Source organism: Myodes glareolus, chromosome 3, assembly GCF_982192425.1.
Source record: "Myodes glareolus chromosome 3, mMyoGla1.1, whole genome shotgun sequence".
Taxonomy (NCBI): Eukaryota; Metazoa; Chordata; class Mammalia; order Rodentia; family Cricetidae; genus Myodes; species Myodes glareolus.
Window position 1 is genome coordinate 64,117,412 of NC_142028.1, and position 24,312 is coordinate 64,141,723.

The window sequence follows — 24,312 nt, forward strand, 5'->3', positions numbered from 1 at the left end:
AAAGGCATTGGACCCCCTGGAACTGAAGTTACAGATGGTTGCAAGTCATATGTGGGTGCTGAGAATCATACTAGGGTCCTCTGCAAGAGTAGCAAGTGCTCTTAACCACCAGGCCATCTCTTTAGCCCCAAAGGATGCCATCAGGAATTAAACCCTGGTCTCCTGACTGGCAAGTGGAGATACTCAGCATTATTCTGACCAGGATGTCACTTTCTTTTGCTTGTTGAGATGGGGTCTTATGCATCTCAGGCTAGCTTCTAACTCTATATATGCTGAGGATGATCTTGAATTCCTGCTTCACTCTCAAATTCTGGGATTACAAGTATGTATAACTGAACACAGTTTATGTGGTACCAGGCTTCATGCATGCTAGGTAAGCACTCTACCAACTGAGCTCTATCCACAACCCCTAAACCACATCTCTCTTTTTTTAAAAAATTTTTTCATATGCAGAATTCAAGTTACCCTAAACCACATCTCTTAGTGGATATTCAGGAGACCATGAAGACTAGAGTGGGATCTCCAATGACTTACAGGTTTTCTTTTAAAAGGCATATTTACTTTTATGTATGAGTGTCTCTCCTGCATGCATGCCTGCATCATACATGTGCCTGGTACCCAAGGAGGGCAGAAGAGGGCATTGGATTCCCTGAAACTAGGGTTACAGATGGTTGTGAGCAGCCATGTGGATGATGGGAACTAACTCAAGTCCTCTTCAAGAGCAGCAAGTGCTCTTAGCTGCTGAACCATCTCTCCAACCCAGACTTTTAGTATTTTCAGAGGCTGGATAACTATCTCAGTGATTGGGAGGTTGCTCAAGAATTTGGGGCTATGATGACACAAGTCTATGGTCCAAGGGGAGGTGGGGGATGCTTAAGCCCAGGAATTCAAGACAACCTGAATAGTATAACAAGCCCTATCTAAGGAAGGAGAGGGGGAGGGAAAAAAGGAAGGAAGGAAGGAAGGAAGCAAGCAAGCAAACAAACAAACAAAAACCTGGGTATGGTGGCCCACATCTTTAATTTTAATACTTGGGAGGTGTGGCAGAAGGATTTCATCCAATTCAAAGCTAGTTTGAGGGGTTGGAATGTAGCTCACAGCTCCCTGGCTTAAATTCCCAGCACTGCATAAGCTAAGTGTGGTAGCACAAGCCTGTAATTGCGGCACTTGGGAGATGGAAGCAGGAGGATCAGAAGTTTAAGGCCAACCTAAACATGTGACACCAAGAGATCTTATGCCAAAGGCCAGTGAGATGGTTCAGCCAATGGAAGTGCTTGTTCTGAAACCTCAGTCTCCACTACGGAAGGAGAAACAGACTGCCCAAAGTTGTCCTTTGCCCAGGTGTGAGAGGCAGAGGTAGGTAGACCTCTGAGCTCCGGGCCAGCCAGGGCTACACACCTGTCTTGATTATTAGTTGCCCTCTTATCTCTATAGGCACACCATGGTGGGCATGCAACCGCCCCACCCAATACGCACAAAATAGATGGACAAAGTGTAATAAGATGTTTTAAAAATAGAGCCAGCGTGGTGGTGCTCGTCTTCAATCCCAGCACTCAGGAGGCAGAGGTAGGTGGATCTCTGTGAGTTCGAGGCCAGCCTGGTCTACAGAGTGAGTTCCAGGACAGCCTTGACACAGAGAAACATTGTCTCAATAAGAGAGAGAGAGAGAGAGAGAGAGAGAGAGAGAGAGAGAGAGAGACTGAGTGGACAGAAACAGTAAGTTAACAAGGTACAATTCTCCCTTGCCTCCATTACATTTTGTGATTTTTTTTATTAAAGATATTTATTTATTTATTATGTATATAATATTCTGTCTGTGTGTATGTCTGCAGGCCAGAAGAGGGCACCAGACCTCTTTACAGATGGTTGTGAGCCACCATGTGGTTGCTGGGAATTGAACTCTGGACCTTTGGAAGAGTAGGCAAAGCTCTTAACCTCTGAGCCATCTCTCCAGTCCCATTTTGTGATTTTTGAGACAGGGTTTCTCTATGTAGCCAAGACTGACCTGGAACTCACTCTGTAGACCAGACTGGCCTCCAACTCACAGATCCACCTGCCCCTGCCTCTCACGTGCTGGGACTGAAAGTGTGTGCTACCACAGCCCAGCACATTTTGTGTTTTTTGAGATAGGGTTTCTCGATGTAGCTCTGGCTGTCCTGGAACTCTCTTTTGTCAGAGGATCTCAACCTGTGGATTGAGACCACTTTGGGGATTGAATGACCCTTCTTTGGGGGTTGCATACCAGATATCTACATTATAATAGAAATAGTAGCAAAATTACAGTTATGAAGTAGCAACAAAATAATTTTGTGGTTGGAGGTCACCACAACAGGAGGAACTGTATTAGAGGGTCACAGCATTAGGAAGGTTGAGAATTGTAGGGGCATTTCACTTGCATTTCAATAAATAGAACTTGTCTGAGCATCAGAAAAGTGAAACAGCCACACTGTCCAGCCTTATAGACCAGGCAGCAATGACACACACTTTAATCCCAGTGGCCACACTAGCTTGCCATAGAAACCAGGCAGTAGTAGTACATGCCTTTTATCCCAGAACTAGAGAAGGTTATAAAACAGGAGGAGACAGCTCTCAGACACAGTCTCATTCTGAGATTCCTGGAGGCAGGATCGCCATTTCAGTCTGAGGTCGAGGTAAGAGCCAGGCTGGCTGCTTTACTTTTTGGATCTTCAGGTGAAACCCCAATTTCTCTGAGTTTTATTATGTTTCAGAGAACCGCTGCTCTATGAGACCAGGTTGACCTCAAACCTGCAGAGAGCCACCTGCCTCTGCCTCCTGAGTACTGGGATTAATGGTGTGCAGCACTGTGCCTGGCTTCAGTTACATCTTATTTCCTTGTTTTGTGGCAGTGGGACTTGAACATGTTAGGCGGGCATTCTACCACTGAGTCATATCCCTAGACCCTTCGTTTTAAATATTTAAAAGGATTTATTTTAGTCTATATGTATACATGGTTTGCCTGGAAGTATATATGTGTACTTCATGAATACCCGGTGTCAGTAGAAGCCAGAAACAGTACTGGTTCCCCTGGTACTTGAGTTAAGGATGGTTATGAACCACCATGTGGTCTGAGTACCATATCTGGGTCCTCTGCAAGGACAGCAAGGTCTCATAACCACTAAGCCAATTCTCCAGCCCTCTTTTTTTTTTAATTAATTTATTTATTTATTATGTATACAATATTCTTTCTGCATGTGTGCCTGCAGGCCAGAAGAGGGCACCAGACCTCATCACAGATGGTTGTGAGCCACCATGTGGTTGCCAGGAATTGAACTCAGGACCTTTGGAAGAGCAGGCAATGCTCTTAACCACTGAGCCATCTCTCCAGCCCCCTCCAGCCCTCTTTTTTAAAAAAGATAATTCATTTTATTTTATGTGCATTGCTGTTTTGCCTGTATGTATGTCTGTGTGAGGGTGTCAGGTCTCCCTGGAACTGGAGTTACAGACAGTTATGAGCTGTCATGTGGGTGCTGGGAATCGAACCTGAGTCCTTTTGTAAATGGAGGCTGCTCATTCATTTCCCAGCCACCCAGACATGAATAATCACACAGAAACTATATTGATTACAACACTGCTTGGCCAATGTCTCAGGCGTATTTCTAGCAAGCTATTACACCTTAAATTAACCCATTTCTATTAATCTATGTATTGCATGAAGTTGTGGCCTACCGCTAAGATTCTGGAGTTCTGGCGACTTTCTCCTTCCACAGCTATGGGTGTGTCTTTGACTCTGCCTACTCTCTCTCCCTATCTATCTCTGTTCAGATTTCCTGCTGAATTTACTCTGCTAAGCCATTGACCTAAACAGCTTTATTCATTATCCAATAAAAGCAAAACATATACAGAAGGACATCCCACATCATCCTCTGGATGAGCAGTCAGTGCTCTTGTAGTGAGCTGCTTTGTGCCGCACCTTAAAGATGGCGTGGGCCTCTACACTCTACCCCCAGAGTGGAATGTGCTTTCAGTTGTAAGTAACTCCATACATGGCTAAAGCTAAGGATCTGGCTTGTTTCTGTGTACCTGGGCCTATCCACATTTCCCACGTGGCTTGCTGAAGTTGGCTACCCAGGGGCTATTTTAGGTGTGGACTGGCTTTCCTCGGGGTCAGAAGATTATTCAAGGTTTCCTGATTTAACTGCAATTGAGAAGAGTCCAGTGTTGCATTTACTTTGCTGGCCAAAGCTGCACAACATGCTCTTAACCATCTCTCCAGTCCTTTATTTTTTATTTTGAGATGGGGTATCACTAAGTTCCTCAGGCCTTGATTATCAACTTCTTCTGCCTCTGCTTCCTGAATAGCTGGAATAAGAGACTTGTGGAACCAGATCCAGATTCTCCAAGCCAATCATATAGTCAGGAACACTGAGACTCAAGTTCAGGGCTCAAAGACCACAGTCTCAGGGCTGACTCAGTGGTAAGGAGTACCAGCTGCTCTTCCAGAGGACCTGGGTTTGGTTGCCAGAGCCTACAAACAAACAGCCTACAGCTGTTTTATAATCATCTGTAACTCCAGTTCCAGGGGATCTGACACCCTCTTCTGGCCTTTGCTGATATCAGACACATTTATACACAAACACACATAAAATAAAACTTTAAATCGTGTTTTGCTTTTTAGATTTATTTACCCAAAGTCTTACCTCTTCTCTGCAATGACTTGACTCACTTGATTCTGTGTTGATTGGGAGTGATGTGGCCTTCCAGGGCCCTTTGGCAATCAATGACTATAGACTTTCAGTTGTCAAAACTAGAGAGACATGTCTTGTGAGTGGTACCCAGGGATGCTGCTGAACATCCTTTGTGCACAGACCAGTTGCTCACAGCTAATAGTCACTCAGCTTCAAATGTCAGTTCCGAGTTTGAGAAACTCTAATCAAGAGGAATCCATGCCCTTCCTATGGGTTTATCAGGAGGCCTCTTGGAACCTCTGAATGGGAGAGGCACTTATGGGGTCACCTGCAACCCTGACAGGGTGAGGACTATGCTGCCGGCAGACTAGAGCCCTCCAGGTCAGTGGGGAGCCATGTGCATTGAACGTGTGTCCCTCATTGGAGATACAGACGGCCCCTGTGTTCTGTTCATCTCCTGCTTTGACTCCGCTGCAGGCGTCTCCAGGACCAGGCTATGCATGGAAGACTACAGCCTCTCCACCCTTGTTTAGACGACACACAAGACTGCAATAAACACCCATAGGACGCACCTGGAAGCTTGGTTGCAGCAATCCCTCCGGCAGTTTCTCCCCTAAACATTTATTAAGGCATGCCATGTCACCACAGGGTCCATCCATGAACCATATTCACCAGGAAGAACATGCATGCTTCAGGCTTTCTTTTTCTCATATAACCCACAACTAGCTACATTATCTGAGGATGGCCTTGAACCTCTGATCTTCTTGGCTTTACCTTCGGGGTACTGGGATTAGAGCATATAATTACAGCATGAACCACCATGTCCAGACTATATGACTAGGTTCTGCGCTTTCACGGGGATCACAGGGAGTGGAGATGGGCTAGAGGAGGGAATGGAAGTCTTCAATTTTTTTTAAATAAAAGTTTATTTTTTGTTTTGTTAAATTTTGTTATGTCTGATACAATGCCTGTATGAAGGTCAGAGGACAATTTGCAGGAGTCAGGTTCTCTCCTCCCACCATGTGGGTCCTGGGGATCGAACTCCCACTTATGCCACTGAGCTATCGCACCAGCTGTCTTAGTAAGGGCTTCTGCTACAGCGACGAAACACCACGACCAAAAAGCAAGTAGGGGAGAAAGGGTTTATTTAGCTTACACTTCCATATTGTTGCTCATTATTGAAGGAAGTCAGGACAGAAGCTCAAACAGGGCAGGATCCTGGAGGCAGGAACTGATGCAGAAGCCATGGAGGAGTGCTGCTTACTGGCTTGCTCGGCCTCTTCCTTATAAAACCCAGAACTACCAGCCACAGTGGGCTGGCCCTTCCCCATGATCACTAATTGAGAAAATGTCCCGCCCCCCCCCAAGAAAATAAAAAGAAAAAAACCAGGTGGTGGTGGCACATGTCTTTAATCCCAGCACTTGGGAGGCAGAGGCAGGCAGATCTCTGTGAGTTCGAAGCCAGCCTTGTCTACAGAGTGTCATCCAGGCCAGGCTACACAGAGAAGCCCTGTCTTGAAAAACCAAAAACCAAACCAACCATACAGAGAGAGAGAGAGAGAGAGAGAGAGAGAGAGAGAGAGCGCCTTACAGATCTCATGGACGCTCAAGAGGCTCCTTCCTCTCTGATGTCTCTAGCTTGTGTTAACTTGACACAGAATCAAATGGTACACTAGCCTCACCGCCCCCCTTTTTCTTTCAAGACAGGGTCACATGTAACCCAGGCTGGCCTTAAACTTCTGATTTTTCTGCCTCAGCTTTCTGAATGCTGGGATAATGGGTGAGTGCTAGGAGTGTCTAGCACGTCCAGTTTTTGCAGTCAAATCCAGGACCTGGTGTGCGCTAGGCAAGCCCTCTAATTGAGCCACAGTCTCAGATCTCTCCCTGGGATACTGAAATGTGCGTAGGTTTCAGAGTGACAGCCTGGGAGGGCAGAATCAGGAAAGACAGCACTCTCTATGGTGGGGACCTAGACCCGCCTGCTTGTCATGCTGGTCACCATTGTGCAGACAGCCCTTGTGTCTATGCATACAGAGCTGTCGTCACGTCTGACTGTCTCCAGCACAGGCTGGCTTCCGACAGACAGAACACTCGCTGCTCCACACTTCCAGCTCACTCAAGAAGCGCTGCTGGACCTCCTTAAAGGACAGTCCACTTCGAGCCATGCATGGTGGCGTATGTCTTTAATCCCAGCACTCTGGAGGCAGAGGCAGGCATTTCTCTGAGTTCAAGGCCAGGGCGGGTCTACAGAGAACGTTCCAGGACAGCCATGGCTACAGAGAGAAACCCTGTCTTGAAAAAAAAAAAATTATTAGTGTGTATGTGTACACACATGAGAAATACTGTGCATTGTGTATATGTGGACATATGAACCACATACATGTTTGGCAGTCAGAGGTCAACTTGGGAGAGTGAGTTCTTTCCCTCTACCTTTATGGGGGTTCCAGGAATTAATTCAGGGAGTCAAGCTTGTGCAGCAAGTGTCTTTGCCTGCTGAATCTCTCTGGCCCTGGCCTCGAACTTTTGCTCCCTCTACGTCAGCCCTCCAAGTGGTGGGGTTGCAGAAGTGCACCCTTGAACCCAGCCCAGCCAACGCAGAGGACTTGGTGATGGAATGGGACATGTGCAGGACACGGTGCTGCTGCTGCTTGGAAGGTAAAGGAAGAAACCATGAGCAGGAAATCCTTCCATTGTTTCCAGAGAAAAAGGAGGGCTGTCTGAGTTTTAGCCTAGCAAGGCTCATGTTGAACGGCTACTATAATACATTCGTCCAGTTTAGAGATACTGGATTCCACCCATAGCAGGAAAAATGACATTAATGTTTGGGTGAAGTGGCACACACCTTTAATCCCAGCACTGCAGAGGCACACAGATCTCTGAGGCTAGCAGGGACTACATAGTGAGTTTCAGGCTGGCCAGGGCTACACAGAGAGACTCTGTCTCAAAAAAGAAAGAAAAAGGCACTGAAGTTTTACTTAAGTTGTGGCAATGGGTCACCTTAATAGGAAGCTAGTTCATCTGCAGCGGTACTCCCTCCAGCCATCCCATTATCTTACCCCAGACAGCATTTTCACCTCCTATACTTTGACTCCTGCCCTGGGCTCTCAGTTTCCTCTCTGAATGCCATGGCCAAGCATGGTCCCCAGATGTCATACAGGGGACCTGGTGTCCTCGTGTAAGACCTGGGCTCAGGAAGAGTCACTATAAAAGAGCAAGCACCAGCTTCACACGTATGATTGGGGAGGGGTTCCAAGACCCAGGGTCAACTGGAAATACTGATTCTTGGGCTATGTCACCAGAAGGATCCAGACTGTCAAGGGTAGGAGACAGGAATCCATGTGGAAAGCACCGACTGCCATCTTGAGGTAGTCTGAATGAGAACTGTCCCCATAGGCTCGTGTATTTGAATGTCTGACTCCCAGTTGGTAGACTGATTAGCAAGGATTAGGAAGTGTGTTCCTGAGGGTGGGCTTTGAGGTTTCCAAAGCCCACAGTAAGCCCAGTCTCGCTTTCTCTCAGCCTTCAACTTACAGATCAGATGTAAGTTCTCAGCCACCGCTGCAGCACCATGCCTGCCCGTCTGCCGCCACGCTCCCTACCACAATGGCCAGGAGCTCACCCTCTGAAGCTGGAAGCAAGCCCCCTAGTTAAAATGCTTTCTTTTATAAGTTGCCGTGGGCATGGTGTCTCTTCACAGCAATAGAACAGTGACCAAAACATAGCTCATTCAAAACAAGGGAATCGGCTGTCAAGAAGAGAAATGAGCCAAGATGCAAAAGAGACCCAGAAATAACATCAGAATGGGCACTTACCAAGAAAACAAAATAGAAAGCATTTTGCATTTCTTTTCTCTTCCCCCTGCCTCTTTTTGGGGGGACAGGGTTTCTTTGTACATACCTGGTTGTTCTGGAACTTGCTCTATAGACCAGGCTGGCTTCAAATTCACAAAAATCACTGCCTCAGCCTCCCAAGTGCTAGGATTGGAAGCGTGTGCCACCACTGCCTGGCCCCTGTGCTGTTTGAGGAAGGCAGAGACAGTGACTTGCCCAAAGTCACAAAGCCCATCTGAGGCAGAAGCCAGGGCCTCAGGAATATATAATAAAGGCTAAGCAAGGTGGTGCACACTCATAATCCAGCACCGAGGAGTCTGAAGGAGGAAGAGTATGAATTCTAGGACAGACTGAGCTACAAAGTGAAACCCAGTTTCAAGACAAACCCACAAAGGGGAGTTAGCGCCACCCGGAAAGGCACTTGCTAAGTAAGTCTGGGAGCCTGAGTTCAATACCTGGGACTCACATGGTAGAAGAGAATTGGTTCTAGCGAGTGGTGCTCCGCGGCTTGTGCGCGTCAGTCCACTCCCACACCACACACACACACACACACATGAACAGAGTGAAAGGAAAAAAAGGTACAAGAAGAGAACAAACTCCACGAAGCTGTTCTTTGAACTCCACATGAACACTGTGACACACGGCCCCCCAAAACAAATTATTATAAATATTTCAAAAAGGGCAGTGTAGTGGCACACACCTTTAATCCCAGCACTTCAGAGGCAGAGGCAAACAGACGTCTATGAGTTCAAGGCCATCCTGGTCTACATAGCGAGTTCTGGATCAGCCAGGGCTACACAGAGAGACCCTGTCTCAAACAAAAAGATAAATGTATGTATATATCTTAAAAGTGAAATGACCACCCAGCTTTGCCCATTTTTATCACCCAGTTTTACACATTTTTTGGCAGGGACTTTCCCCTTTGAAGGTCTTTCTGACCACAGGGCAGGACAGGCACACAGTGAAGAAAACACTTTTTTTAATCAAACCACCTGCATGGATACCAGGGAGGTCCCAGTCCACAAGATCTCACTGAGAAGCAAACCCAGTACCTCTGCAAAACCCGGCTTATAAAACCGAAAGTTTTCAAAGCAGCAGTGGCTAAACCCTTGAGTAGAAAGAGGCCTGGGGAAGGGATGGGAGAAGCCAGGGCTGCAGGTGGCAAGAGGCAGCCTGGCCTAAAGGAAATCTGTCGCCCTCTGATTCGGCTCACCAGCCAGGGACCTGTGAGGACCAGAGGGACTCCTGGACCTGGCTGTTCCGTGTGGCATTTTGGATGGGACAGTGGAGTAGGTTTGCCATCCTAGCTCAGGAAAGCCTGGAGTGGAGAATGGGGAAGAATGTGGTCACCACGGTTTGGCGTGAACTGTCTCCACTGCCCAAGCTCTCTGATAGGTTCCTGTGCTTCCTAGTCAGGGTGGCTCCAGTTCCAGAGATGGGGGATTGACATCTACTCTCTGGACATAACTCACCAAGCAGTACTCAGGACACAGGGTCCTCAGGGCATCTGTGGAGGGAGGTGATGAGGACAGGCCTCCCCTCTGCTTGTCCCCAGGAAGGGGGGGTGCTGACTCTCCACCCATATCCCCACTCTGCCCCGTCAGCGCTCCTGGACACCATCTTCTTCCCCTCTGAGACCACAATGGTGAAGTAGGTGTAGGAATCGAGGGTTTAGTAGGATTGCTAGGGGAAGGGGGTGGGGTAGCAGCAAAGGATCATGGGATAGGAAATCCAGGCTTAAGGACCTGGTCGAGGGTAGGATGAGGGGTGGCCTTGCTTCCCTGGAGGATGAGGTTCGAAGGTTTGCCAAAGAAGGGCAGGCTGAGATTACAAAGGTTTCCTGTGGGTCAGGCTGAACTCAAGGCTTTGGGCTCTGTCTGTCTGGTTCCCAACAAGAAACTGGTATATTGCTTTAAGAGTGGAGCTGGTGTGTGGTGGCGATGGCATGTGAGTGTGTGGGAATGCCCACGCTGCAAGGGGGCTTGTAAACCAAGTCCGGAGGCCGGATCCTGGGTTGCAGAGTTTGAAACTAGAGCCTGCGGGATTCAAAGCCTGCCTCCACTAAAGCCTTACTGTGTGGCTTCAAGGGAGTCACTTCACGTCTCTGGGCCTCAGTTTTCCCATCTGCACTGTAGCCCAGGGAACTGAGAAATGAGTGCGCCAGAAGTGTCATCTGCTCAGGGATTATCGTAATTATCTGAGGCGGGGAAACTGAGGCCCAGAGAGAGCAAAGGCTCTGCCAGATGTCACACAGGATGTCAGTGATGCCCCTGCGGCTGGAGCCCAGGACTCCTTCTCCTAGTTCATCGTGTGTCCCCCAGGGCAGGTACACGAGGGACGAGATGGGGATGAGTCCGTCTGTCTTGCTGTTTGGACTGAGGGCAAAATACTAGGCAAGGAGCGAAGCTGAAGAAAGAGGAAGACCCTGGCACGTACCAAGGCTGAGATTAAAAAAAAATACAAACCCAGCAATTCCCCCTCCCCCCAGTCCCGTCCTGTCCCAACCCTGAAGTCCGGCTGCTAAGGGCCATGGCCAGAGCCAGGGTCATGTCCAAGTTCGAGTCTCAGTCCGCATTTGCTCCAGGGGCGGCGGATACAGGAGAGGCCGCGCAAGGTGCGGTCAGCCCGTGGGCAGCCAAGGAGCGCGCCTGCCCATCGTGATCCGAGCCCCCTTAAGGCGCAGCTTCTAACTCCAGTTGCCCAGGTACGCGGGTAGAAGCAGGGTAGAAGCTACCCCGACCTGCAGGAAACAAAGACGTTTTAGGGGGCGCATCTGCAGGTCTGCGAGTAGGTGAACAGAGAGACCTGGGTGCCCATGCCTCCTCTGTGTCCCCTCTCCACCAACACTAAAGACTCTGCCTCCAGTCACACCCAGTCCCCACCTCCCCGCCCCCATGCACAGGGACCCACGTGTACAGAGGTTGCAGCTGTAAATGCGACGTCTTCTGCGGCGCCTGGTACCCATAGGAGTCAAAGCCACCGATGAAGTCAACTGCGGATGGAAAGGGGTGAGTTATGAGAGACTGGGTTCTGAAGGTGAAAAACCCAGGACTGGACTCCATTCCCCGGGTATCCCGGCCTGAGGAGTTAGTGGTGCCGGGAACGGCCATGCCCGTGATCAGGACGAGGACCTAGAGTGGGGCTGTGCGTGGGAGAGGGGAGGGACAAGTGAGCCCCCTACCCTGGTGGCAGCAGTAGGAGAGAGGTGGTCAGGTTAAAGGAAGACCCCAAGGCTCTAAGACCTTCAATTGGGTTAGAGCCAGCAATGGGAACGGGCGATTCTGGGGCCATGGACTGAGCACCTGGTCATCTGATTCCTAACCCAGAATGGTTACGAAGACCCCATGCACCCCTGCCCGCTTTTCTTTCCTTAGAAACGGCCCCCAAGCTGACCCTGGGGCTCCCTGGAGGGGAGGAAGCCCTGTCCACGGTGCTGAAAAGACGGGCCGCCCACTTCCCGGGGGGGAGCCGTACTTACAGCTGTCCTCCTCCTCCAGGAACACTTTGCTGACGTAACAGGCAAACACAAAGCCGAACAGCTGGTGGGGGTGAGGTGGGGGGATGACAGTCAGGAAGAGCAAGACAAGTTGTCCCTGCCCCCTCTACCCACCCGACTCAGCACCCTGGCCAAAGCAAACACCTAAGTTAAATGCCAACGCTTCAAAGACTGTGTGTGACTTCCAACAAGCCGCTGTGTCTCAGGCTTCCCAGGTCGGCCCCAGTCGTGCCTCACTAGACTGTTAAGTGAAAGAATTATGTGACCCTGACCGTGGAAAGTGCTTAGGACAGGGCTAGCCCTCCGGTTAATGGTCTCAAGTAGCCCAGGCTGGCCTTGAGTTCTGGATCCTCCTGCCTTTACCTCTCAACGCTGGGGTCACAGGTGTACAACACCATGCCTGGCTGTGACCCCCTATTTGGAGCCCCTTTCTTAGTCTCCCAACTCTGTAAGGTTGGCACTGTCTTTTCCATGCAAATAGGAAGAGAGCTTAGGTTTATTCAAGGTCCCATGGCGTATTAGATAGTGAGGTCCAGCAGCAGCTGGCCTGAAGTCTTGTCCCATTCATGAAACTTGTCAGTGCCCTTCTTAGAAGCTGAGGGAGGGGTGGAAGGGGGAGGGAGGTGGAGTCAAGGGAGGCTGGAATACATAGGTTTGGCTCTCTCTCTCTCTCTCTCTCTCTTCCTGGCTGGTGAGGAATAGGAGAGTCTGGAACTCACTATGTAATCTAGGCTGATCTTCAACTTGTGATCCTGATCCCGCTGCCTCTGCTTGTCCTGAGTGTTGGAATTGAAGGTATATGCCTCCACACCTGGCTTGTCCTCTCTTAACTGGGACTAAAGAACAGGATGGGTTGGACTCTGCACTTCTGGGAAGATGGGGGTGGGTGATGAACAGGACTTACAGCTAGGAAGATCTGCAGGGCACTGCTGAGGGCTTCAATGTAAGGATAATCAAGCAGGCAGCCCGTGACGGAGATGACATGGTGGTCCTCCAGTGCCAGGCGGGAGTTCAGAACAGGGGTCACCAGGCAGCCGGGCCCATTCTCCATCCACCACGAGCGATGCAGGGATGTGTTGAAGGTCATGATAAAGTCCCGGTCCTGGGGGGCAGAGGGGCCTGGGATACTGAGCGGTGGGGAGGGACAGGATACTCTCCAGGCTCTCGCTACCACCCACTCTCACAGCCTGCAAGTCCACACATTGCCAGCAGGTGGCGGTAGATGATCATGTAGACACTACCCCGCTATCAGTGAAATGGAAAAGGGTGGGTGTTGAACCTTGGAATTTTCAGAATTAGAAGGGACACTAACAGGCACAGGGTCTAACTCCCCAGGCATTGGTGAAATCCTTAATACAAGCTTCCATTGGTCTCCTTTGTGTGACTCTGGACAAATCTCTCTTCTTGTTCCATAATCTCCCATTTGTTACATGGAGAAGGGCTGGCCTGGGGTGTGCAGCCTTGTGCCCATAAATGTTGTTAGTCCTTTACTCCTTCAGTCAGACCAACAGCCACCAGGCTGACAAGAAACCAAACACACAGGCCTGAGATCAAGCTTCGTCTCCTGTGTAACCACGTGGGGCTCTACTTTTTTGTTTGTTTTTGTTTTTCAAGACAGGTTTCTCTGTGTAGTCCTGGCTGCCCTAGAACTTGCTCTGTAGACCAGGCTGGCCTCAAACATAGAAAACTGCCTACCTCTGCCTCCAGAGTGCTAGGATTAAAGGTGTGTGTCTCCACGCCCATCTTGTACTTTAGTGTATGTGTGTGTATGTGTGTGCGCGTGAATGTACATGTGTACATACTGAGGCCAGAGGTCAAAGTTGGCTGGCTTCCTCAATTGCCCTCTCACCTTTTTTCTTTTACATTTATTATTGCTTGTGTGTGTGTGTGTGTGTGTGTGTGTGTGTGCGTGCATGCATGTGCATGTGCCTATGTGCACACCTGTGTGTACCCAAGTGCCACAGGACATGTCCAGAGGTCTGAATACAATTTTTGGGAGCTGGTTCTCATTTTGCCTTCTGCTGCAGGGTCCAGGATTGAACTCAGGTCATCAGGCTTGCAAAACAAGCATTTTAGCCACTGAACCACCTCTCAACGACCCTGGAGTTCACAGTGTGGTTAGACTGGCTGGCCTGAAATCCCTTGGGACACCTCTTTCTCTGCCTCTCCCAGTATTGGGGTTACAGATACACACTACTGGAGGGCTTTTATTGTGGGTGCTGGGAATGTGAACTCAGGCACTTGGCCAATGAACCATCTCTGGTCTAGAGGAGGACATGGGATGGGGACACGGCTCAGGTGGAAGAGTGCTTATTTAGCACACAGGAAACCTTGGGGTCCCTCCCCAGCACCACATGCAGTGGGTATGACTGTAATCCCAGTACTTGGGGGGAAACATGGAGGGTCAGGAGTTCAAAGTCATTCTTTGTTATGAAGTGTTTGAGGCCTGCCTGGGCTACAAGAGACCCTGTCTCAAAAAAAGAGGGGTGGGGCTGGAGAGATGTTTCAGCAGTTAAAAACACCAGAAGGGGAAAAGGTGTGTGGGAGACACACTGTCCCAGGCCCCCCATAGAGACAGCAAAGGTCAGGCTGTGCCCTGCACACCACCAGGCCGGAGGCTTACCTGGGACAGCTGTCCAACCTCCAGGTAGAAGCAGATGATGAAGGCGTTCCAGCCAACCCAGAGCACCAGCCAGGCTGCGTACTGAGGAAAGCAGAGGGGAGATCAGGGTGGGGGCCCGAGGTGGCTCAATCGAGACAGACTTCAAGGACAGGGGGATCTGTATAGTAGAGGTTACAAGTCCACATCCATCCCTCACAGCCCTGCAGGGCAGGCAAGCATGTCGTCTCCTTCACATGCTTCACAGAGAGGAAGGCTCAGTTCCTCTGGATCACACAGCTGGGAGGAAGGGCAGGCCCTTAGCCCAGGCTCTTGTGGAGCGACCTCCTCTATGTGTTCTTCAATTACAATGAGTAGTTTATTAAAAATACAAATTGGGAGGGACTGGAGAGATGGCTCAGAGGTTAAGAGCACTGGCTGCTCTTCCAGAGGTTCTGAGTTCAATTCCCAGTAACCACATGGTGGCTCACAGCATCTGTAATGAGAGCTGGTGTCCTCTTCTAGTGTGCAGAGGCAGGTGGATCTTCGAGTTTAAGGTCAGCCTGGTCTACAGAGTGGTTCCAGGACACCCAGAAAACCCTGTTTCAAAAATCAATCAATCAATCAATCAATCAATACAAAACCAAAACCAAACTGGGGCTGGAGAGATGGCTCAGCAGTTTAGATGAGATTTTTGTTCCCAGCATCCACACAAGGGCGGGCTCACAACCACCTGTAACTTGAGGTCCAGGGAATCCAGTGTCCTCTTCTGATCTCCTCAGACACCCACACTCAAGTGCACCCCTTCCTAATTAAAAATAAATAAATAAAATCTTAAAAACACAAACTGCAAGGGCTGATAGGATGGCTCAGTGGGTGAGGGAAGCTGCCACCAGAGCCAACATGGTGTAGCTGGCCTTAGGAACCAAAGGATGACCTAGAATGAGTGTGATGGGCCACTAGTAGCATGACACCACATGTCTTTGATTCTGTAGGTATCAAGTAGGGATGTAGGTTAATCTAGTAAAAAATCTGTTCCTTGATATGGCTACCTGAAGAGGCACCAAGGCCCAGCAGGGAGCATGGCTGAGGACGTCTGAGGCTAAAAGTCTAGCAGACCATTAGCAGGGGAGGGCTCTGGGAATACTGTCATACCCCTGGGGCTGGAGCACAGGAACCACTGATCTCAAAAGGCCACATCAGCTACCTTCAGACAAACCATGTTTATTTGTTTGTTGAAATAGGGTCTCACTGTGTGGCATAGGCTATCTTGAATTCTCGATGACACGGCCTCCGTCTCCCAAATTCTAGCATTACAGATATGCATCACCATGCTGCACCTGCCAGACCACGTCCTCAGTGAACGACAGTCAGTAGGGACAGAAGCCACGGCTTCCTGAGCTTCCTTGCTACCCTGGGAAACACAGCTGGATGTGACCCACTCCTTTGTCCCCATAGCTTATGGATGGTGACAGTGTAGGAGCCCTCAGTCCAGACCTGGCTCTGCCTTTCTTAGCTGTGTGACCTGAGGAAGGGTCTTAACTACTCTGAGCCCCTTCCTCAGCTGCATGGAGAGGCAGTGGAGCTGCTGTAACGATGGGAGACACAGATGTAGAACTGCACACTCTGCCTGGCCTACCCTGGACAGGCAACATAGTTTTCTTTTTTAGATTATCTATCTATCTCTCTATCTAGAATGTATAGTGTTGTTCTTGCATGTATCACTGCAGGCCAGAAGAGGGCGCCAGATCTCATTACAGATGATTGTGAGTCACCATAGAGTTGCTGGGAATTGAACTCAGGACCTCTGGAAGAGCAGTCGGTGCTCTTAAACTCTAAGCCATCTTTCCAGCCCCGTGTTGACATATCTTGCTTATGAAATACCTCACATTTATCCCCTGGGAAGATTCTCTAGTGGAACATACCACCCGGGTATGTCGTGAATGCATAACTTTGAGGTTTGGGTATTTGTGTCCCTTTGGGCTTATGGGTAGGAGACAGTTACAGTCAGAGAGGCAGGGGAAGGAAAGGGACGTACCAGAATGAGGTACCGGGATCGATACTGCACGGTGCCAAAGATGCCCAGGATGACAGCCATGATATGTAGGAAGTTGGCCAGGATGGGAGCCCACTGGTAGCCCAGGAAATCAAAGATCTGTCGCTGGAGTGCTGCCACCTGTGGAAGAGACAGGCTGAGACAACTGCCCTGCAAAAGGACAGAGACTCAAGACACCCGTTCCCTCAGCCCGGAGTAAGGCAAGAGGAAGTCCGGCCTCTACAGCTGACCGTGACTTTGGGGTAAGCGTGGGAATCTGAGCCAGGGTCTCCTTCCTGCTGGCAAGCCCAGTAAGACCATCTTTCAAAACAAACAAATAGACATGGGGTGGGGGTGGGGCAGGATGGGTGAGAGGATGCAGGGGCTGACCACTGAGCCTGACTACCTGAAGTTGATCCCCAGGACCCAAGTGGTGAGAGAACCGAATCCCACAATGGGTCCTCTGATACGCACAAGTCTTACCCCAAACAAACGAATGTAATTAATTTTTCAAGATTGGGGGATTGAGAATATAGCTCAGCGGTAAAGCAGTTGTCTAGTATGTGCAAAACCTTAGGTTGGCTTCTCAGCACTAAAACTGAACAAGAACATCCCCACAGAGTGAAGCAGAGGGCTTGCTTAGGAATGAGCTGGGGGGATTTGGGTCAAGTGAGAGATCCCAGGGTCTCTTCCTGCCAGGGCAGGAGGATGGTACAGGCTGATGCCACCACACAGATGGCACAGCTTGGGAAGAGACCAAAGAAGCTGCAGGCTTGGGCAGGATATGAGGGGAGCCTGGTCGTGCCAGGCTTGGGCCTGGCACCTTCCCATCTGCCTCTTGCTGGTGACAGCCCTCACAGGGCTCTGCAGATGGTCAGAGGCATCCCAAGTTCATCTCTCCCGGCACACGCCTTGGCAGGAAGACGGAACTGGGCTCGTTACGTCATCTTGAGAGGAGAACGTATAGTTCAGAGAGAACAAGTGACTTGTCCAAGGTCACATAGCAGGCAGGTGGCAGAGCAGACCTGTCTCTGCCACCTGTCTCATCTAGATACCAGGGTACCATGCTTCCCAGCGGGCACTGGCTCTGGAGTCAAGGGGCACAGGTGGAGAGGGCGGAGTGTGCCTCTGTCTGCTGGAGGACTTTGGCCAGGTCACCTGCCCCGCTGGGCCTCAGGCTCCTCACCTATACACGATTAGTGGACTCCACCATTTAGCCCTGACTTGGGTGGCTGACTGACCTTGGGGAAGGACTCGCGCTAGGCACCTCCTCTTCCTCACTCCACTCTTTGCCTTTTTTCTAAAAAAAAAATTTATTTGTGCATGCATGCATGTGTGCTGATCAGAGGACAACCTGCAGAAGCCATTTCTTTTCTTCTACCATGTAGGTCCCAGGGATAAAGTTCATGTAGTCAGATCTAGCATCAGGTGATTTTGTGACTTTATGCTGCCTTGCTGTCCCCTGACTTCTATGCTTTCAGCAACTGAATTTGGAACTGAAGTCTCCACCTCCTTCCCTTTCCCCAAGCCCTCCTGGGTTGAGGAAATACAGCTCTCGCCTTTCACGGGTGGGAGGACCCCTGGTGGCTCCACCCCTCCTAACCCAGGATGCTGCTGTTCCTGGCCCTCACAGCCATCACCTGTCCACTCCAGCATTGAGCTCTGACCAGATCACCATCCACCTGACATGCAGTGTGTCCCGTCCACTAGCTCCTCCACGTCTCAGAACAGTCAGTATACATCACCTGTGCAGGCTCTGAGGTCCCCACCCTCTGGAAATAGTGTAAAGAGGGTTGGGAAAGCATACAGCACAAGTCCACAAGGCCAGTCACAAACCCCAGGCCTCAGCGAGACAGATGTCAAGACGGTACTCCACGTGGTATAGTGTGGTAGCATAGAAGTATACCCCATAATTCCAGGACTCAGGAGGAAGAGACAAAGATAGGAGAAAACCAATTCCTGCAAACTGTTTTCTGATCTCACATGTACATTTTGGCATAAGTGGGCCTGTACACACACACACACACACACACGATAAATTCATAAATGGAGAGAGGATGTATACAATAAAATGTTTCATTCAAGCGGTTGGAGAGATGGCTCAGACATTAAGAGCATTGGCTGCTCTTTCAGAGGTCCTGAGTTCCATTCCCAGCACCCACATGGTGGCTCACAACCATCTATAAAAAGGTCTGGTGACGTCTTCTGGCCTGCAGGCATATAATGGAGACAGAATATATACATTAATAAATAAAAAATTTAAAAATATTTTATTCTAATTTGCCAGCTAAGCACACCTTGACTCAAGATGAGTGGGCAACATCCCCAATAAACATCTTAGATACTGTCTGGTATTGTGGCACAAGCCTTTAATTCCATCTCTTGGGAGACAGAGGCAGGTGGATCTTTGAGTTGAAGGCCAGCTTGGTTTACAGAGCAAGTTCCAGGACAGCCAGGGCTACACAGAGAAACCCTGTCTCAGAAAAACAAACAAACAAAATCCATTAAGGAATTTGGTAGTATACGACCATGATCCCAGCACTTGGGAGGTGGGATCAGAAGATTCAGAGTTCAAGTCCACTCTGGGTACACAGTGGGTAGCTCAGTATGCTGGTCTGGCACTCGCAGAAACCTCCTGACCTCTCTTCCTGAAGCGAGGCTCATGGTGGTGCGTCACCACCATCTTTCATAAAATGCAACTTTATTGTTACTGTTATTATTAGCCCTTTATTTTATTCAATTAATTAATTTGTTTGGCCACAGGGTCTCATGTAGCCCACTCTGGGTTCACACTCACCAGGTAGCCAAGGCAGCCATGGTGACATCCTGTCTCACTTTCTTTCCTGGAATGCTGGGATTGCAGGTGTGTGCCACCAAGTTGTGCAGCCAATAGCGGAAGGCAGGGAAGGCTGCTAGAACCAGAAGCCGGAAGAGGTCTCTGGGTGTCTGTTACTTTGCCACCTACTCCCCTAACAGACTCCCAGCGTGTGAGAGCTAAGGGAAAAGCCAGCCTTGAGGGTGCTTCCTCTTCCTCCTCTTCTTGTTTGAGACAGGGTCACTCTAGGTCAGTGGTTCTCAACCTGTGGATTGTGACCCCTTTGGGATCACATATCAGCTATCCTTCATATCAGATGTTTATATTATGATTCATAACAGTAGCAAAATTGCGGTTATGAGGTAGCAACGAAATAATTATACGGTTTGGGGTCACAACAACATGAGGAACTATATTAAAGGGTCTGTCGCAGCATTAGGAAGGTTGAGAACCACTGCTCTATGTAGACCAGGTTGGCCTCTGTCTCCCAGCGCTGGGACTAAAGGCATGCACCACCATCGCCTGGCTGTCTTCTTGATTCTTGAACCTACAGGGTTATGTGCGGCCTCCCCTGGTCATGCCACTGCCACCCCCTGACCTTGGCCCTATCCCATGCACTGCACCCTCCCAGAAGCATCCTAGGGAAGTCTGCATCTCTTTCCTTTTCCCATGCTCCCAAGGTCCCAGCAGGGGTTGACAGTCTTTGGATCACCACATTACCCTAAGGCTACTTCAGCACCTTCAATGCTGGCCATGTCACCCACTGGTTGGTCTCCAGGACTCCCCCATCTCTGAATATAATTTTTCTTTTTTTCATACAGGATCTTGGAGCCCAGGCTGTTCTGCAATTCAAGATCCTCCTGCCTCAGCCTCCAGAGTGCTGGGTTTACAAACCCACTCCGCCATGTTTGGCATTCACTGTAAACCTAAGCTTCTGGACCTGGTCCATTGCCAGTGTCCACTCCCCTGATGTGTCCAAATGCAAGAGTTAGAAACCTCAGTTCTAACGCAAGCGTTCTTCCTGCTCCCTAACACCCCCAAGTCTAGGGGTCACGAATGGGACAAGTCTTCCATCTGATCATGTTCACCATGCATGTTTCCTCCCACCTGGACGCTCCAACCCCCCTCTCCCAGATACCTCAAGCCTGACACACACACTCTTTCTCTCCTCCAAGACCTAGCCTGCCTGGCTGCCCTTCCCCAGGCCCTTAGCTCCCCACCCCCAAACCCTGATTATTTATTTATTGGGTGGCTGCAAGCTGAGGGGGATGCTGTTGCTATGGGAACCTTCAACCCCTTGTCAGGGCTGCCTCTGGTCTCAGTAGGATGCTCTTGTCTGTCTAGACTCCAACCCCAGGAGCCCAATCGCAGGTGGGAACTGGAGTGGGGGTGGGGAATAATACAGATGGATGTACCCCAGCCGCATGAAGCTGGCTAGCACTGGCTAGGACGGAGGCAGGGAAGGGGCTGGGCAAAGGGCCATGGAACTTTATCAGAAGTCTCTGCTACCTCAGGCCTTGCCCATCAATTCTGCAAGTCAACTACTTCCCTGGCCAATATTCCAGTGTGCGGCCATATGCCTTAGTTGCAGAAGTCTGGCTGTCTGGGGGGAAGAGGAGGGTGGCGCCCTAAGAGTCCCAGAGGAACGGAAAAGGCAGCCCTTCTTCCTCTGGCTGATTCTGAGGAGCAAATCTTCCCATTTGGGGTGCGGCAGACTGGGATGGAAGCACAGTTTAGTGAGTGACTCATCCTGCAACCCTGGGCAGGTTCTCCCTCTTCAAGCCTCAGTTTCCCCACTGGTGAAGTGTTCTGTCACATAAAGCGCTCAGCTAGCAGGGTGTCTGAGACACAGTTGGTCCTGAGTACAAGGCAGCAGCCCCTCGTGTGCCTCGAAGCCCCCCTTCCCAGTGGATTTCTGAGGCAGCTGATAAAATTACACTTGACTTGGCCCCTCATCCGTGAAATGAGGGGGTGGGCTGAAGCTGATGCTGCAGGCTGGAAGGAGCCCCGAGAACCCCTAGTACAGGCCTCATTAGGGCTCAGCACAGTGACAGCTGGAAGGGACAGCCTGAGGGGAGGGGGCTCCCAGTTCCTAGACTGGACCCACATCGCAGGGGCGGGGGGGCTCCACCTGGGGTCAGCACTATTGTGTGTCAGCTGAAAGAGTATCTTAGCTGGCTTAAAGGGAGCATGGTGGAGACCAGGTGGGGCTTTTAACAAGGGCAGGGAAGGGATTTAATCCACCGAAGAGATTTCTTAAGCGCCTTCTGTGCCAGGTCCCAGGGCTAAGGACAGGGGGATATGAGGCAATGAGCAAACCATGTGGCCTCTATCTTAAAAAGCAGGGGCCCAAGATGCTATGGTGGCACACACCTGCAGTCCCAGCATCTGGGATTGGGAGACAGAGGCAGGAGCGCCTACTGCGGATTTGATGCTAGCCTGGGTTTATAGTGAATCAGATCTCAAAACCCAGAAGTGGGGGAGAAAAGAAAGTAGGAAGAAGAAAGGACGAAGGGAGGGGATGAAGAGAAAAGAAGGAAGGAGAGAGAGAGAGAGAGAGAGAGAGGGAGGGAGGGAAGGAGGGAGAGAGGGAGAGAGGGAGAGAGACAGAGAGAGAGAGAGAGAGAGGGAGGAGGAGGAAGAGGAGAAGGAGGAGGAGAGACAGGCTATGGCCTCTGGTGGTTGATATCGGGGACACTGTACAGGGCCCCCTCTCCTCTGTGCCTACTGACCTTCGGGGACACCTTTGACATATACACTGTGTCCCTGCCTTCTCTGAGAGCCTCAGCAGCCCTCCCCAGCCGTGATCCACTGGAGACCAGCCAACGCTATCACTGTTAAGTTAAAAAAGCAAGTGGCAGAGCAGCATGAGTCCACTGTGCAAAAAACAAAAGCCAGAAAAAGACACCACATGCGTGTGAGAGCGAAGGCAGCAGCATCAGGAGACAGGAAAAGGCAACGGTTATGAGGGGGCATCTCAGGGGAGCAGAGCAGGGGACAGGAGACTACACACACACACACACACACACCTCTGGAGCTGTGAACTGGCTCGCAACTAAGATAATAGGTTTAAGAAAGTTAAAGTCAGCCAGGAGCGGTGGTGTATGCTTTTAATCCCAGGATGGGGGAGGGGGAAGGGAGGGGGGGGGTTGTGGGGCAGAGGCAGACTGATCTCTGTGAGTTTGAGGCCAGCCTGGTCTATGGAGTGAGTTCCAGGTCAGGTTCCAAAGCTATACAGAGAAACACCATCTCAACAACAACAACAACAACAACAACAAAACAAAAAACAAACAAACAAAATTCTAATCTACATGAGAAGTAGAAAAAGGCAAGATCTCCTGAGTAAATTGGGAGTGTAGGGATCATGGGGAGACGGTAGAAGGAGAAGGGAAGGGAGGGGAGCAGAGAAAAACATATAGCTCAATTAAAAACAATAAAAATAAATTCTAGCCAGGCAGTGGTGGCACACGCCTTTAATCCCAGCACTCAGGAGGCAGACGCAAGCGGATCTCTGTGAGTTCGAGACCAGCTTGGTCTACAAGAGCTAGTTCCAAGATAGGCTCCAAAGCTACAGAGAAACCCTGTCTCAAAAAAAAAACAAAAAACAAACCATAAAAAAAGAAAAAATTCTAAAAAACAAAAGAATTAATAATTTATTTGTATTTAAAAATAAAATAAAAAACTGAATTAAAAGAACCTCCCTTTGCCTCAGCCAGATTACAAAGGTAGGAGAAGTTATTTGGTAAACTGTAGCCATTGAAAGGGTTGAAATTGAGAATGTTTTATTCAATAAATTCTGGCACTGTGAAAAACAAAAAAAGAAAAAAGGAAAGAAGGAAGGAAAGAAAGAAAAAGAAAGGGTTAAAGTTTGGAGGCTGGAGAGATGGCTCAGCAGTTAAGAGCACTGGCTGCTCTTTCAGAATTCCCAGCACCCACATGGTGGTTCACACCTGTTTGTCATTGCAACTCCAGGAGTCCCGACACCTTCACACAGACACACCAGGCAAAAACACCAATGCACATAAAATAAAAAAGAAAGAAAGAAAAAAGAAAGACCGTTAAGGTGGCAGGTGAACAGCTGAGGGGCAGGACTACTGTGTGTGAAACTGACTCAAATCCCAGCACCTACACACACACACACACACACAGGGTCTCAAAAGCCAGGTGTGGTAGCATACACCTATAATCCTGGTACCGGGGAGGTAAGAGGCAGGAGGATGAGGAATTTAAGGCCAGCCTCAGCTACACATTGAATTTGAGGCTAGCCTGGGCTATATATTTTTAAAACAAAACAAAACCCAACAAAACAAACAAACAAAAACCAAAGGAGCTGGGCTGGTGAGATAGCTCATTGGGTAAAGACAGTTGTTGCCAAGCCTGACCATAACTCTACAAGACCCTGGGCTAGCCTGTCCCAAACTCTTCCTGCCTCTTGCTGCTCTGCCTCCTCCAACCTGACTTTATCCAGATTCACCCCCTTTTCTTTTTCTTTAAAGAGTTATCTATTTATTATGTATACAGTGTTCTATCTGCAAGCCAGAAGAGGGCACAGATGGTTGTGGTTGCTGGGAATTGAACTCAGGACCTCTGGAAGAGCAGTCAGTGCTCTTAACCTCTGAGCTATCTCTCTAGTCCCCAGCCCCTCTTTTCTTTTAAGGGCTGCAGGCCAAGGGCATCCGGTCCCTGCTGCTGTTTCCCAACTTCTGAAGTTACTCAGACACGAGTGGCTAACTTTGGAACGTGGTCCTGCACCCACTGCTTTTCTGGACAGCATGGGGAGGTTTGAATATATATATATATATATATATATATATATATATATATATATATATATATATATTCAAATATTCAAGACAGGTTTCTCTGTGTAGCTTTGTAGTCTGTCCTAGAA

The 24,312-nt window shown here is 49.5% G+C and overlaps 1 protein-coding gene across 3 annotated transcripts in view; it reads right to left on the minus strand.

The window, feature by feature from the left end:
* Positions 1-9,163: 9,163 nt before the first annotated feature.
* The window catches only part of Nkain1 (sodium/potassium transporting ATPase interacting 1), a 42,301-nt gene continuing 27,152 nt past the window's right edge, over positions 9,164-24,312 (minus strand). For 2 of the 3 annotated variants that reach the window (XM_087904552.1, XM_087904554.1), the window contains exons 2-7: positions 16,610-16,747; positions 14,596-14,676; positions 12,877-13,074; positions 11,955-12,015; positions 11,387-11,468; positions 9,164-11,216 (exon numbers count right to left, since the gene is read on the minus strand). In XM_087904552.1, coding sequence (XP_087760678.1) covers positions 11,207-11,216; positions 11,387-11,468; positions 11,955-12,015; positions 12,877-13,074; positions 14,596-14,676; positions 16,610-16,747 — 570 coding nt within the window. In that variant the 3' untranslated portion in view covers positions 9,164-11,206. The remainder of the gene's footprint in view (positions 11,217-11,386; positions 11,469-11,954; positions 12,016-12,876; positions 13,075-14,595; positions 14,677-16,609; positions 16,748-24,312) is intronic. The other variant, XM_087904553.1, reaches the window with a different exon arrangement.